General features: G+C 35.0%; 2 protein-coding genes across 3 annotated transcripts; both read left to right on the forward strand.

Annotated features, from left to right (window-relative positions):
- The first annotated feature begins 305 nt into the window (after positions 1 to 305).
- LOC102622908 (protein-tyrosine sulfotransferase) lies at positions 306 to 6,155 on the forward strand. 2 transcript variants are annotated; one of them, XM_006488014.4, is made up of 13 exons: positions 306 to 651; positions 808 to 885; positions 1,164 to 1,329; positions 1,444 to 1,515; positions 1,864 to 2,152; positions 2,888 to 3,028; positions 3,234 to 3,338; positions 3,451 to 3,595; positions 4,144 to 4,199; positions 4,309 to 4,383; positions 4,483 to 4,602; positions 4,992 to 5,123; positions 5,830 to 6,155. In XM_006488014.4, exons 2-13 carry the CDS (start codon positions 834 to 836, stop codon positions 5,962 to 5,964), a joined length of 1,488 nt encoding a protein of 495 aa, XP_006488077.1. In that variant the 5' UTR covers positions 306 to 651; positions 808 to 833; the 3' UTR covers positions 5,965 to 6,155. The 2 variants fall into 2 exon arrangements, with proteins under 2 accessions (XP_006488077.1, XP_024958011.1); XM_025102243.2 differs by lacking the exon at positions 306 to 651 and having other exon boundaries at positions 661 to 885.
- A 1,917-nt stretch (positions 6,156 to 8,072) lies between these two features.
- LOC102623205 (GATA transcription factor 11-like) lies at positions 8,073 to 12,693 on the forward strand. The gene is made up of 3 exons (XM_006488015.4): positions 8,073 to 8,266; positions 9,423 to 9,622; positions 11,530 to 12,693. The coding sequence occupies exons 2-3, from the start codon at positions 9,437 to 9,439 to the stop codon at positions 12,175 to 12,177; spliced, it is 834 nt and encodes a 277-aa protein (XP_006488078.1). The 5' UTR covers positions 8,073 to 8,266; positions 9,423 to 9,436; the 3' UTR covers positions 12,178 to 12,693.
- Positions 12,694 to 13,759: the final 1,066 nt, after the last annotated feature.

Genomic DNA, 13,759 nt, shown 5'->3' on the forward strand with positions numbered 1-13,759 from the left:
CAATAATAAAATTAGTTAGTTCTAATAACATGATTATAGAGAGCTTTCAGTGTATATTAGACCAAAGATTCTTCTGTTAAAAAAAATTGATAGGTATTTAACAAATGTAACTACGATCAAGTTACAGATGTTTATTGTAATTTATATAACTTATTAAACACCGGCTCTTTATTGCTAGGCGTAAGGTAAAAGATATTTATTATCATTTTATTAACTTATTAAACACTACCATAATATACTTAATTATCATTTCTATAACTTATGTTAGTGTGTGCGAACATAAACGGCTAAACAACTGTTGCATTAGTTCATGAATAATACGTGAAATTGATCCGTATCACTCTACCATTTCACCCCTCTATAAAGACCATAATAATAACTTATTATTGATATAGCGTTTTTGGTTCTGATAATTTATTATAATTATAACGTTACGCATAATCTCTATGCTATATTAACTTCTATTGAACTTTCTCCGGTACTTAGAGTATTGATCCAGTGATTCTTTCGCAAAATTGGCCGTCTCTTGACTCTCTGTTCATTTTTGAGAACACAGATTCAATTCTGTTCCTTTTCGATTGTTTCCCCTCGCTGTGTGGGGCCACGTTAGAAGAATTATTGTCTGTTAGAACGTAGCAGTAGTGGTGGCAGGTAATTTTAATTTTATGAACACGAGATCCCGAAACTCTATACAGCTCCTCGACGTCGACCGCTTCAAGTTCCATTTTTTTTTTTAAGTTCGTATAAATTCGTTTGCTTGCCGTTTGCTAACCAATAATAAGCTTGCTTTCTCATTTATTTTGGCAGTAATTGGAGTAGGAATTGAGAAGAAGATGGTTCCTACTCTGAAATTCGCCGTGTTCTTATTAGCACTCTTTGCATTCGGTATGCATGTGTGATCGAAATTTAATTTTTCATTCTTGTTTCGGTTAATAAGTTTGTTTTTGTTCTTCATATGTAAGCTTGAATTTTTTGTTTAAATTTAAAATTTTACCGTTTATTTATAGAAAGATTACATTTTTGGTAAAGCTTGTTTGTGGATGTATTGGGTACTGGCGGAATTTTGATTAGTGTAGGTTTTTTGACTGTTAATTCTCAGTACTAGAATGCACTATTTTCATTTGACATTATGGATTTTGCTGGTGTTAATGGCGGTGGGTCAGTGGATGCGTCTTCTGCCGAAAAGGATTTTCTGCAGTGTGAGAAAATTGTCAGAGAATGGGCTCGTTCGGCACTTGAGGAAGAAATTGAAGGAGACGGACACACGCTGCGAGATTTGCTGTTTTTTCTACATGTCCCCAGAACCGGAGGGCGGACATACTTCCATTGGTAATTAATTGGCTAATGGATGCTATTGCTATGCAGTTAGTTGGAAATTCCAGCCCTGAGTTTTCAACTGCCATTTTGATTCTTGATTGTGGCTATTTGGTTTTATGCTTGCAGTCTGGTGAAAAAGGTATACGGTGCGGCTTTGGAATGCCCTCGTTCTTATGACAAGCTACGGTTTGATCCACGGTACTATCTTGTTCTTTGTGTTCTGTTATTTTATGCTAGAGACCTTTGACTAATATTTGTTTTGTTGATCTGATATTTCATCCAATCATTTGAACTTGCAATAGCTAATAATCTTTTCTCGACTTCATTGTTCCTTTTTTAGGGGCTTAGTTTTACACGAAGTGAGTCATTGAACTTACTGGGTTGACAGCTCTAGTGGCTATAATGGTGTTTTGAATTGAGTGAGAAAGTCTCTTTGCAAAATAGAAAGGAGAGAGATTTAACTTATAATCAAACATTGCCAAAAATATTTAATCAATTTTGCTGACCTGTGGAGCTATAATTAATTTCATTTTGTAATTTATGCAGCAAACCAAAGTGCAGGTTGGTGGCTACACACGATGACTATAGCATAATGTCCATGCTTCCCAGAGAGAAAACATCAGTGATGACAGTACTTAGGCATCCAGTTGACCGAGTCTTTAGTGCCTATGAATTTTCAGTAGAAGTAGCATCTAGATTTTTGGTGCATCCTAACCTAACTTCTGCCACAGAATTGACTAAACGCGTACGAGCCAAGCATAAGGGAGTTAGTACTCTGGATATATGGCCCTGGAAGTATTTGGTTCCGTGGATGAGAGAGGACCTATTTGCTCGGGTAGTTTTTCTTTTATACATTTGCTCAATATTGAATCTTTCCCCCCCACCACCCCCCCCCCCTTTTTTTAAACTCTCTAATGCCATTCGCTTATCATAATCACAAGTGATCATCAGTTATCCTGGTTGTCCTGTCATTAGGATTTTTTTTTTTTTTCACCCAATCATCGTAAAGCTCTTAGGAGATATAATCTTTTGCACAAAATTGAAGGAAAGGCTTCCTGGATGATCAGATGGCTAAATCATGGTCTCCATAAAAAGAGCATAAGCATGGATTTTCATATCCCATTGTAAAAAACATGTATTTTGAAACTCTTCTGATGCTGAAGCCCAATTGCCAATTTATTGATGTTTCTATAGTAATACAATTTTTTATCTCCAAAATAGAAATAATGATAAAAAAAAAAATCTAATTGTTTCCTTCGTTGATCATCACCCATAAATGTGAAAAAAAAATTCTGAGTACCCCTCCTGCTTTAAAATGTTCATAGTAGAAATGTGTAGTTCCATGAAGAGAATGTAACCTTGTTAAGTGTTGGTAGTATTACTTAACATATTTCAAAGTCAACATACTCCGCATTTTTATCTCTCTCTCCCCGCCCCAAGGCCCCCATCTCTCCTCCCCCTTTCTTCCTCGAGTTGTAGGTTGTGCTATATAATGACATCGCAGTGCAATTTTATCTTGTGGGGAGGTTGCACCATTATTAATTGTGATAAATTTTACATATGAGAACAGAGAGATGCCAGAAAAATGAAGGGGTTAAGTTATGTTAACAGCAATGACTCATACAATGTGGAAGAAATGGCAATGCCATTACATCAATTCATTAATGAACCAGTAGTTTTGGACACTGTTCACAATGGAGCAACATTCCAGGTACTCTTTCTTATGGTTTCATCTTTATAACACAGGTTCTTGTTTGTAATTTCATTTCTTCTCTGCAGTCCATGTTTGTATCTCCTCTATTTTTCAATATTTCAGAATACGAGTTAGAAATGTAGTTGCTGATTTCCTGAGTTTCCAATGGGCTTGTTCATAAAACTTGAATTGTCAAATATCTCATCAACTGTTCACTATTCAGGTTGCAGGATTGACTAACAACTCATATTTAGCAGAAGCACATGATGTGCGCCATTGCGTGCAGAAGTTTACAATTCTTGGCGAACATGTGCTTCAAGTTGCACAGGTAATTGAAAAAAGGTATTTTGAATTGTGAATAGATTTTTTTCATAATATTATTTTCTGATTATTGTTCTCCTTATGGTTGCAATCATGGTAGATACTTGTAAATCTTGCAGAAGAGGTTGGACAATATGCTATTTGTTGGTCTCACTGAGAAGCACAGAGAATCTGCGAAAATGTTTGCGAATGTGGTTGGTCCACAGGTGATCTCGCAGATAGCATCAGACTCTAGTATGGAGGGTTTATCAAAAATAAAATCAGGTTAGTTTGGTGAAGAATAGTTAATGTTTTTGATCCTTTTGATCCGCTGCCTCTTAGCAGACTCACATATGATGCAATGATCTAGAAATCACATGTTAGTAGACATGATAGCTTGAATAAAAGTATTTTCCTTGAACAAATAGGATTTGCAGTTGTATTCACGTGATAAATTTGATTAGAAATAATGATGTCAAACAAATAGTAGCTCTACTGTAACTTTCTTTTGGGCCATTCATAAAACAGTAATGTCACACACAACTTATCCAGAAACAGTCTTGATTCACTGAAACTTTCGTTTATTGATCCACAATACTCCATGAAAGAATTGATAAGCATATATTGAACATGAAATTCATACCCTAATTCTCCCTTCGCCCATCTGGTTGTTGTGTCTGGCTGTGTCCTGAAAGTTTGGTTTATATCATATTGGAACTCCATAAATTTTCAAGATAAATAAAAGGTGGGAATAGGTTCTGTTTCGACACTTTTGTTTATAATATATGCTGAATTATTTTTTTTAGAATTAAATTCATCTGTCTGTCTTACAGTTACAGAACAGAACTCATTACTTTCAGATTCTGAGCTGGACAGTAATTACCATCAGGTAAGCAGCAATGCACCTCTAGCACCTTAGTGGTGACATGTTTATCTCATCAACCAGTGGATTAGCATTTTTACTGCTGTGTTTTTTTGTTTTTCTTCTTGTCTCACAGGATGGCACCTCAGACCAAAAACCAACTGAGAATGAGAATGTTTCCACTGAAAATTTAGAAGGAATTAAGAAAAATGTAAGCTCTACATGCAATATAATTTTTGACCATATTGGAATGATTAGTTTATTTTATTTTGGAAAAAAAATATTTTTTTTCTTTGTTTCACTTTATTAGATGACGGTGGAAAAAATTATGGAAGAGTATAAAGCATGCATTTCTCCCTTAAGAAATTCCCAATCTGTTCGACGCACAAATTCTCTTAGGGAAATCTCGCCAGCAAACTTTTCTAAAGAGGTAGGTACATTAAGTTTTTTGATTATTTGTGATCTCTTCATTATTCAGTTCCAGACGTGACTATGTATTTCTTACTTTGCTTCATCTCATTGGGTTTTGAACCTGTTGTCTGAGAGTTGCTGGAGACAGTGAATAGTGCCTTTAAGGCCTGCAGATGCCAATATTGTTTGAAATTACATAATTTTAGTAGATGAAGTTTTTCTATTTAGGGTGGGTAATGCTGAAACAATAGCGGCAAATTATGTCCGATCCTTTTTGTTTGAATGGGCATTGCATGCTGAAATTTTAAAGATACTGAAGATCTGTTGGGTCTTTTGACTCATGAGTTGTCATTCATTTTATGTTATCCCTTCCTTGTTACTTTTATTTTGACCTATGAAATTTTGCAGGCACGTCTCCTGGTTCCAGAAACAGTTCTCCAGCAGATAAGATCACTTAACAGTCTTGATTTAAGGCTGTTTAAGTATGCCGAGGGTATATACGCAAAGCAAAATGAACGTATGCATGAATTGGTTACAACGGTAAGTTATTATCTTGGTGAAATTCCTCATACAATCTTGTTTGCTTCAACTTACATTCCTTTTGGTGATATGCTTTTAGATGTTCAGCTGGGGTATAGATTAGAAATGCTTTCACAGCATAGTGCTTTCCGATGAACGTAATTATCATTCGGCAATTGATGATGCAACCACTTTAGAGCGATCTTAAAAATATGTAAAGTGTTTGGTTATGTGATTAAAAAGTTCTTTTTATACTAATTAAGCTGTATTTAAAAAATAAATAAAGCTATACAAATATTTTCTTAAAAACACTTTTGAAAGCACTCTTTTAACGCCCCAAAATGCACATCCAAACTAACCCTAAGACCCCTAATTTTCAACAAGTCAAAATCATGATTCTTCTTAGCTGCTTTTGGTTTTTGCTTTCAGTTTTTCTCAAGATTTCTGACACTATAATGATAGCCGACTATTTTGTTCAGCCATAGAAAATTCCAGTTGTATAAATCTTCTATTCTCGAGTTGTAGCATCTTAAAACACGTCTGAATGTTAAAAGTTTGGTTTTTATAATAATCGCCAGTTATAGTCATTTTTATATTTTCACATGGTGCAGGACAAAGTGAAGAAGTTTTGGATTTAGTTTAGTTTCTTTGGCCACTGCCATTAATCCTTCAGGGAAATGTCAATTCTTTCATCGTGGCCTAACTTTTATCGAATATTCAATTGCAGGAGGAGCTCAAGAGTGTGTCCAGCTATTCCCACGGCATCAGACTTTGGCAAGCCACTGTATTAGCCACATGTTTTGCCTTTTTTATACTCCTGTGTGTAAATGCTAGAAGAAGAAGATCTAAACTTAAGATATGAGGTGTTTTTAATTTACATGTTATAGAGACCACATGCAGGAAGAAAAAAAAAAAAAAGGATTTCGGAAACATATAAAATTGCAGGAATCAGTTATGATTATGAGCTCCAGCCATCTCTTATTACACACATCACGGTCGATTACTGGCTATGTGTAAAGTGTTTTACAAGCAATAAAAACATATTTCGATGAATTTCTAATTTGCGTAGCTTGTGAAATGTACCAACCCATATGTTATATATACTTACATAATTTAATAAGCAACTTCATTAATCACACGGTGACTAACTGGGTGTCGATAATCATGTAAAATTTTCATTAGTAGTATTCAAACGGTTGATTAACCAAGCAGAATCATGAGACGATGTCGCCCGCACAGCCACCAGTGACTAGATTACCGTGTTTTATATATAAGTAGGTGTAGCCACGACCCCAGTGAAATGATGAAGCTGCGCTGACAGATAAATTTACTCAAGTATATCTTTGCCCAACAACAACAAATAAAGCGGCTCTTGATTCCCTTTGCTTGCAAGCTACATCGTTTTGGGTACCAAATTGTACAGCAAGTTAATACAATCACAACTCTTTCTCGTGGATGATTGAACGTTAGTTACATTACAATCTCAATGTTTATTTTCACTTTATCTACTTATCAGTATAAGTTATTACATCCTCTGTTAAATATAATATTACAGAGATGACTGGGTAAGAAGAAGACTATGATCCATTTCCAATTCAAGTCATTTTGCTTCCACAATGATTGTAAAAATAATGTAAACTCTTCTTCTCCTCTTTTTTTTTAAATGAGTAATGATGTAGTTACAAACTCTTGTACAAACTCATTTTCTACAAACTCATGCAGCGTGATAAGATTGGTTGAATTTAATATTACTTAACTCACATGATTTATTTTTATTATTTTATATTTTCATTTAACCAATGAATTAATGTTACGTCAGTTTGTACAAGATAAATTTGTATAAGAGTCTATGACTGTATCATCACTCTTTTTAAATATAACATCACAAATTTTACTATTTCTATTATCAGAAATATTTTAGAACTTTAGTAAGATTGCAATTCGTCATATAAACTTCTTAAATCAATTTTGTCAAATATCAAAAGGAAAATCAATTTCTATTAATTAATGGAGATATGACTCAAACTCCAATAATTTAACCTTTTTAACTATAAAAAAGAAAAAAAAAATCCCAATTATTTTCTGATCAATGGATTCGGTTGAAATTGAAAGCATTCATCAAATAGTCTACCAGACAGTCTGACGACCAAAGCATGTGGCACATGTAGGTTGCAACTAAATAATTGGGACCCAATTGTAGAGTAATAGCAACGACAGCCAGTTTTGATCTTTTGGTCCCTTCATCAAATCGTCGGTGCGGTGCCCCCCTCACAGTCTCAATTTCTTTTCATGCCCACAACATTGATCATATTATTACCCATCCCATGATTCTCATTTTCTGTTCCCACTTTGCCTTTGATCCCATCTTTGATTAAACATCCTAAAATATCATCTGCCCCTTGATATATGATCCCCAACCTTCTTTTTTTTAATAAAAAAAATCATATATAAAACAAATTCCACGTTGAACAATTATGATTGTTGCACATTATGGCAGATCTTGTATTAATCACAAAGCATTACAAGAGAGAATGTCTATAATAATTGTTCAATTGACTTCCAATTTACTTCTTTTTATAAGGATATATAAAATAAATTAGACATTTAAGTAAAAATATAATTAAATTTATAAGAAGGGTAATTTATCATGTGACCAAAAGTTAAATTAATCTGTGATTTAATAATAAAAAAAGTCTTGTTTATTTTTATATAGTATAGTGTATGATGCGGTCTTAGTTGTAGTTTTGTTTTAAAATTTGACTCATCAATAGTATCCCAATTAAACATGTTATTAACAAAAATCCTTTTATGAAAAATTTGGTACCCCAAAATCCGAAAAAATGTTCCCAAAATCTCAGTCAATCAAAGGTGAGATGAGACAGATGAACGCTGATTAATAAAAGGCCCCACGGTAACCTCGGTGTGGTCACCCTCATTTAAAAACAAATCCACACACTCAAAATGCAGAGATACATACACACACAAATACACAAAACAAAATCCCCGAAATCCCCAAAACCACAACACACAGATTCAAAAAGGAATCTCATCTTCACCCACAGGCACAGCCTTTTCTAAATGTCGGTGAAAATTTAAACACCACATTTCTAAGATCACTTATTTTTTCTCATTTCTTCTCCTTACTCTTCATATGTTGATGAAAGGTTTGTTTGTTTGTTTGTTTGTACTTTCAATTTTTTTTTTTTAAGCCTTACATTTTGTGTTGCTTGGGGTGCATTGTCCGCATTTTTGGTCTTGTTTGGTTGCTGAGAAAATGAGGGAAAATGAAGGAAAATTTTAGTATCTGTTTAACGTGGTTCTGGGTTTTGGTAGAGAAGGAAAACCCAGTTCAATGCTGAGCTTTGAGTGCTTTCCTCCTTACACTTGGCTGTGTTCTGGTCTGCTTTTCTGTTTGGTTGCTGAGAAACTGGAGGAAAATGAGAGAAAATGTGAAGAAAATTTTTGGTATCTGTTTAATGTGGTTCTGGGTTTTGTTGGAAAAGGAAAACCCCGTCCAATACTGAGCTTTAAGAGCTTTCCGCTTTACATTGGCTGAAATTTTACTGTTCCGGGCTTTTGAAAAAATTTAACACCCATTCGAACTCTGTTTCAACTTAATTTATTCTGATTTTGGATTTTTTTTCATTCATTTTCTTTGTTACCAAACGGGAATATTTATGTTAGTTAAATATTATTTATTATTTATAGGTTTATTATGGTTGCACTAGTTGTTAACAACTTGAAAACGATTCTTAATATCGTATTAAAAGTTTCCCTGACAATGACGTGCTCGTTTTACAATTTAACCTTATATAGATACGAAGCATTATTCCTCTTAGGAAATATTAATTAATAAAAAATAATTATAAATTCTAGATTTTAAGAATTCGATTTTGGACTATATTTGGATTCTGAAAGTTTTGGACCACGGCAATTATATGCTGAAAATATGATTTTGTTGCTGATAATAGTGTGCACATATATTGTAATTGTAGCTGGATAAGGTAAATGCATAATAATCCAATCGATTAATATTTCCTTTTCATTTTTTTACTATTTACTAGTTTTATCGGACGGATAATTAAGGCAACTTTTACTACTAGTAAATGCATTTTATGCATCTTAAAAAAAGAAAAAGCATACTATTCACGATTTCTTTTGTGTGTATATAAATATATGCACACAGAGTTTTACTTTAAGTAGTAGTCTTGAGCTTATTTTAAGGTAACTAAGTTACATTATATTATATGGTCCTCTGCCGTTTAAAGAGTTAACATAGCGTTCTTTTTTTCTTTTTTTTTTTGGGAAACGTGTTCACAGATTGAAGAATTAACATGAATGATGATAACTGGATTTTCTCCCATTTGGATGAGTTCTTTGATGATGTTGTGGATACATTGGAGGACTTGGAAGCATGTAATATAGGAGTAGATGATTGGAATGCTAACTTTGAAGCCCTTGAGCCACCACCATTTGGTTGGACGGATTTTCCGGTGGTGCCGACAAGTAACCATATCTCTGTGAGTATTCTTATTTTCTGCCTCAGTGTTGTCTGCTTCTTGAATATAATCTGAACTTTGCAATGTTTTCTGTTTGCAGTTACTATATTGTGCAAAAAGTTCATTTACTCTGGAAATTTTTCCTCTGATTGTATATTTTGGGAGTGAAGTTGTCTTGGTTTCCAACCCGGGAATTTATATCCTCTGAGTTTCATGGCTATGCTGAGGGATTGAGAGATGGCTGTGCTTGCTAGCAAACTTTAACTATTAGGAGATATTACAATCAATGTGCATGACTTATATCTTTGGCCTAATTGTAGATTTTGAAGTTTTGTTTGTTTGGAGAATTTTAAATTTTCTTAAGTTAGTATAGCAAACTCATGCTTCCATGCTTTTCAGCTGCTGTTAGAGGTATTACCATTATCAACAGATTTGTTGAAAGGAGAAGAGAAATACAAACCTCATTGCACCAAGTATTGTTGTTTTCAAATATTTGGCCATCCAAACTCCTCTTTAATACCTTTTGAAGTATATTATAATTGATTGAGTTGATTGTGAGGCAAGAGCTTACCATTTACCCTTCTTAGGGCTTTGTTTCAATGATTTTCTTCGTCTCTGTATATGTATATTAGTGATTGTGTGTATGTGCATGAACTATTTAGTACTTGTGTGTTGCATAATATTCGGAGAGTAGTTTTAATGATATTTGGTTAAAGTTTTCTTGCTTCACTTTGGGCTTTATTTTCTAAGGGGTTTCAAGATTCATCATTTCTCTTCATACATCTAAACTGGGATGGGGTTTTGAGATAGAGAGTTATATCTGATTCTAACCTTGTATAGGGGTGATTGGTATACTTTTGTATAACACAAACAGTGCTAGTCTTTGTTTTATGAGTGGGACAGCTGGCCCACTCTCTGTTTTTACATCTTCTTTATTAATACATTTTTCCGTTTCTTATAAATAAAAAAAGCGTTTAAGCCTTAAACTGAGGCAGCAAGAGTTTACTATTACCCTTCTTAGTGCTCAGTTTCAATGATTTTTTCATTTCTACATATGTATATCAGTGGTTGTGTGTATGTGCATGAACTATTTAGTATTTGTGTGTTACATTTTTTTTGGAGACTAGTTTTAATGATATGCATAGACACATATTTGGTTAAATTTTTCTCACATGTTTGTAAAATGCATTTAAGCCTTAAACTGAGGCATATTCTTCATGACTCCTTGAAAAGCAATTGCCATGAGTGGCATGATCTATATTTTCATTGAAAGGTTGAGGATGATTGACGGTTTGGTGTATGATTTTTGTAACTTAAATTGTAAGAATAATTATGGTGGTTTTGAGTTCTTCAAATCACTTGCTCCTGTAACTGTTGAAGCAATTCTTTAGAAATTATGCTTGCTAGGGAGGAATGAAGATTATTCTGGACTGAGCATTAATTCGCATTGATCACTTTAGCGCATCGAAGAGATGATGATTGGTTTGGGCATGTTGCCGTAAAATGAGGTTTTTGATATCAATGTGAGGTCTTGAGAGGGTTGAAGCGGACAAGATTTGTAAACAGAAGAAATGAATGGTGTATAATCCATGTATTGGTATCTAGGTAGGAGTTTAATGGATTCTGTCCAGGATAAGAAATAAGAAATAAGATAGAGAGCAGTGTATGGTACTACACAAGGAGTCATTTGTCTGTGAGAGTGAATGCAAAATTACTGTACAATCTATATACTGATATCTATATAGCAGTAGAGGTTTTTTATGATCTTACATTGTATTAGGAAAAGTTTAACTCCATTTGACTTTTTTTTTTCCTTTTAATTTCGAGAGAGAGAAAATGTTAATACATTTGAGTTTAAGTCAAGTGTTACAATTTTTCTTACTTTCTTATCTGATCTTCTGTTAATTGTTACTTCAATCTTTGTTCAGTGTCACAGACCTCAAGTGAAACAGAAGCCGAGCTCTACTGATACATCCTCCAGTCGAAGCAGTTATGTCTGCAACAAATCTAATGATGGCAAATATTTACTGCTGTCGCAGACCTCCAGTCCAATATCTGTCCTCGAAAGTGGTGGCTCCTGCTCAGCTGAAAAACACGTACCCATTAATCCTAAACTTGTATTTGCAGTGAAGCGCGCTCGAAGCAAGCGTCGACGACCTGCAACTTTGAACCCACTTTTCATTTACCCTTTCATATCCTCCACTTCTGAGGATTATCATCCTGAAACTGCTTCTGAATCTGGGTCGGAGATGAATCTCACTGAGAAGCCTGTTAGGAAGAAGCAAAAGAGGAAAAAGAACCTGACGGTGCTCTCAGGTTCCAGGGAGAATAAGAAATTATCCTTTCAGCAAACAGATGCACCTAGGAAATGCATGCATTGTGAGGTGGCAGAAACCCCACAATGGAGGGAAGGGCCTATGGGACCAAAGACCCTTTGTAATGCGTGTGGAGTCCGCTACAGGTCCGGTCGCCTTGTTCCGGAGTACCGACCTGCTGCAAGTCCTACTTTTGTTCCGTCATTGCACTCCAACTCTCACAAGAGGATTATGGAGATGAGAAACAAGGGTAGGTTGTAAACCATCAAACTGCTGCAAGTCCTACCTTTTGACTCAGAACTACCGCGAGAGGGTTATGGTGATGAACAGCGCAAGGCGGTAGACTACAACGATTTTGACGAACAATGTATCACCAGGCACATTAGGAAATTCATTTGGGTAGCTTCTTGTTTGATTATTTATAGGACAACAGGCTCTTCCTAGTTGGGAGCTCACTTGTTTCTCTTTTCTCTTCTTAATGTTTTGTTTTAGTTGATTGGTTTTGTACATTAATAGAATAAGACTTAGGAAGTTAGGACTAGGAGAGCCTTGGTGAGCATATGTTTGTCATTATGAAAAGGCATTAGGTAGAGAGAATGGAATTAGTTGTTCAAGTTAGTGTTAGTGTTGCTTATGCCCATGCCCTCCGGTAGCTGCTTACGTGCTTGTCCAATTATTTACACTGGACTGCCTTAAATTAGGAGTGTGGAACGACAATATGTCTCTTCTAAAGTATACACTATTCGTTTATTGTTTATTGTTTATTGTTTATTCTTACATGCAAGTTTTTCTTATGACAAGCACTTCACTAAGAACTCGCTGCTCGGAATGTAAAACAAGAGTTGTTCAGGAGAATGCAGCTGCCGCCGCAACTTTTGAAGTCAGGCAGGACTGTTGCCGGACCAAGCAGAAGTTTTTGTGTTGGCAGAAACTCATGCTGATGCTTCTCTTACTTGAAACTGGCTCCAGGGAAAGTTACAGGCCGGAGAAAAGTTTGTTGCGGTACCGGGGAAGTTTGTCAGGAGATTGTTACTGCTGCAAAGCAAAATTTTGTTGCTCCAAAATACTGAAGCACTGGTCCGGTGACTGGTGCAGAATTTTAACGACAGTCAAATTAAATGAAAATAAGATTCTATGCCATCAAAACTTCATGGTGCTTCCAAAACCCGTAACAGCCACAATGTGTAGAACAGCCCGCTACACAACAAAAACTTCTGGCCCAAAGGGAAGTTCGAACCCAAAAGAAGGAGATCTGATCCAACAACTTCTGGCCTCATGGGCAGCACAAAAACACTGTTGCCTCTGCCTAACAAATCGCTTCAGATATGAATTATAGAAATGGTCAATTGACTAACTGCTGGTAAGTGATGACAGTCTTTGCTGTCCATGAAAAAAAAGAAAAAAATCGGTTGTTATTGATATTTCCTCAGCAATCATTGCAACACAACCAAACCCAACTGGTAGATCTTCCAGACCAATAACATACTTGTAGTAAACACATGGCACACACTTCCTCTCAACTTGGTTCACGATTCTATCTTCTATCTACACACACACACACACACACATATATATATATATATCAAAAGATTATATGATATGATTTTTTTTTATATATATAATTAAAACTGTTCTAAAAATTTGAAAGCAGTCTTACGGAAAAAAGAACATCAAAATAAAATTTGTCAAAATTATCAATGCTTCCTCATCAGGGGTTGTTCAGATACCCAAACGTCAAATCCATAGTTTATTGATTAAGAATTCAAAGTACGTGCCGTACTGATACGTAGTGTGCAAACAGTACTCAATATCGAGGCCCAAACCAAACATTCTTGTGGTACTA

This window comes from Citrus sinensis, chromosome 8 (assembly GCF_022201045.2).
Source record: "Citrus sinensis cultivar Valencia sweet orange chromosome 8, DVS_A1.0, whole genome shotgun sequence".
Classification (NCBI taxonomy): Eukaryota; Viridiplantae; Streptophyta; class Magnoliopsida; order Sapindales; family Rutaceae; genus Citrus; species Citrus sinensis.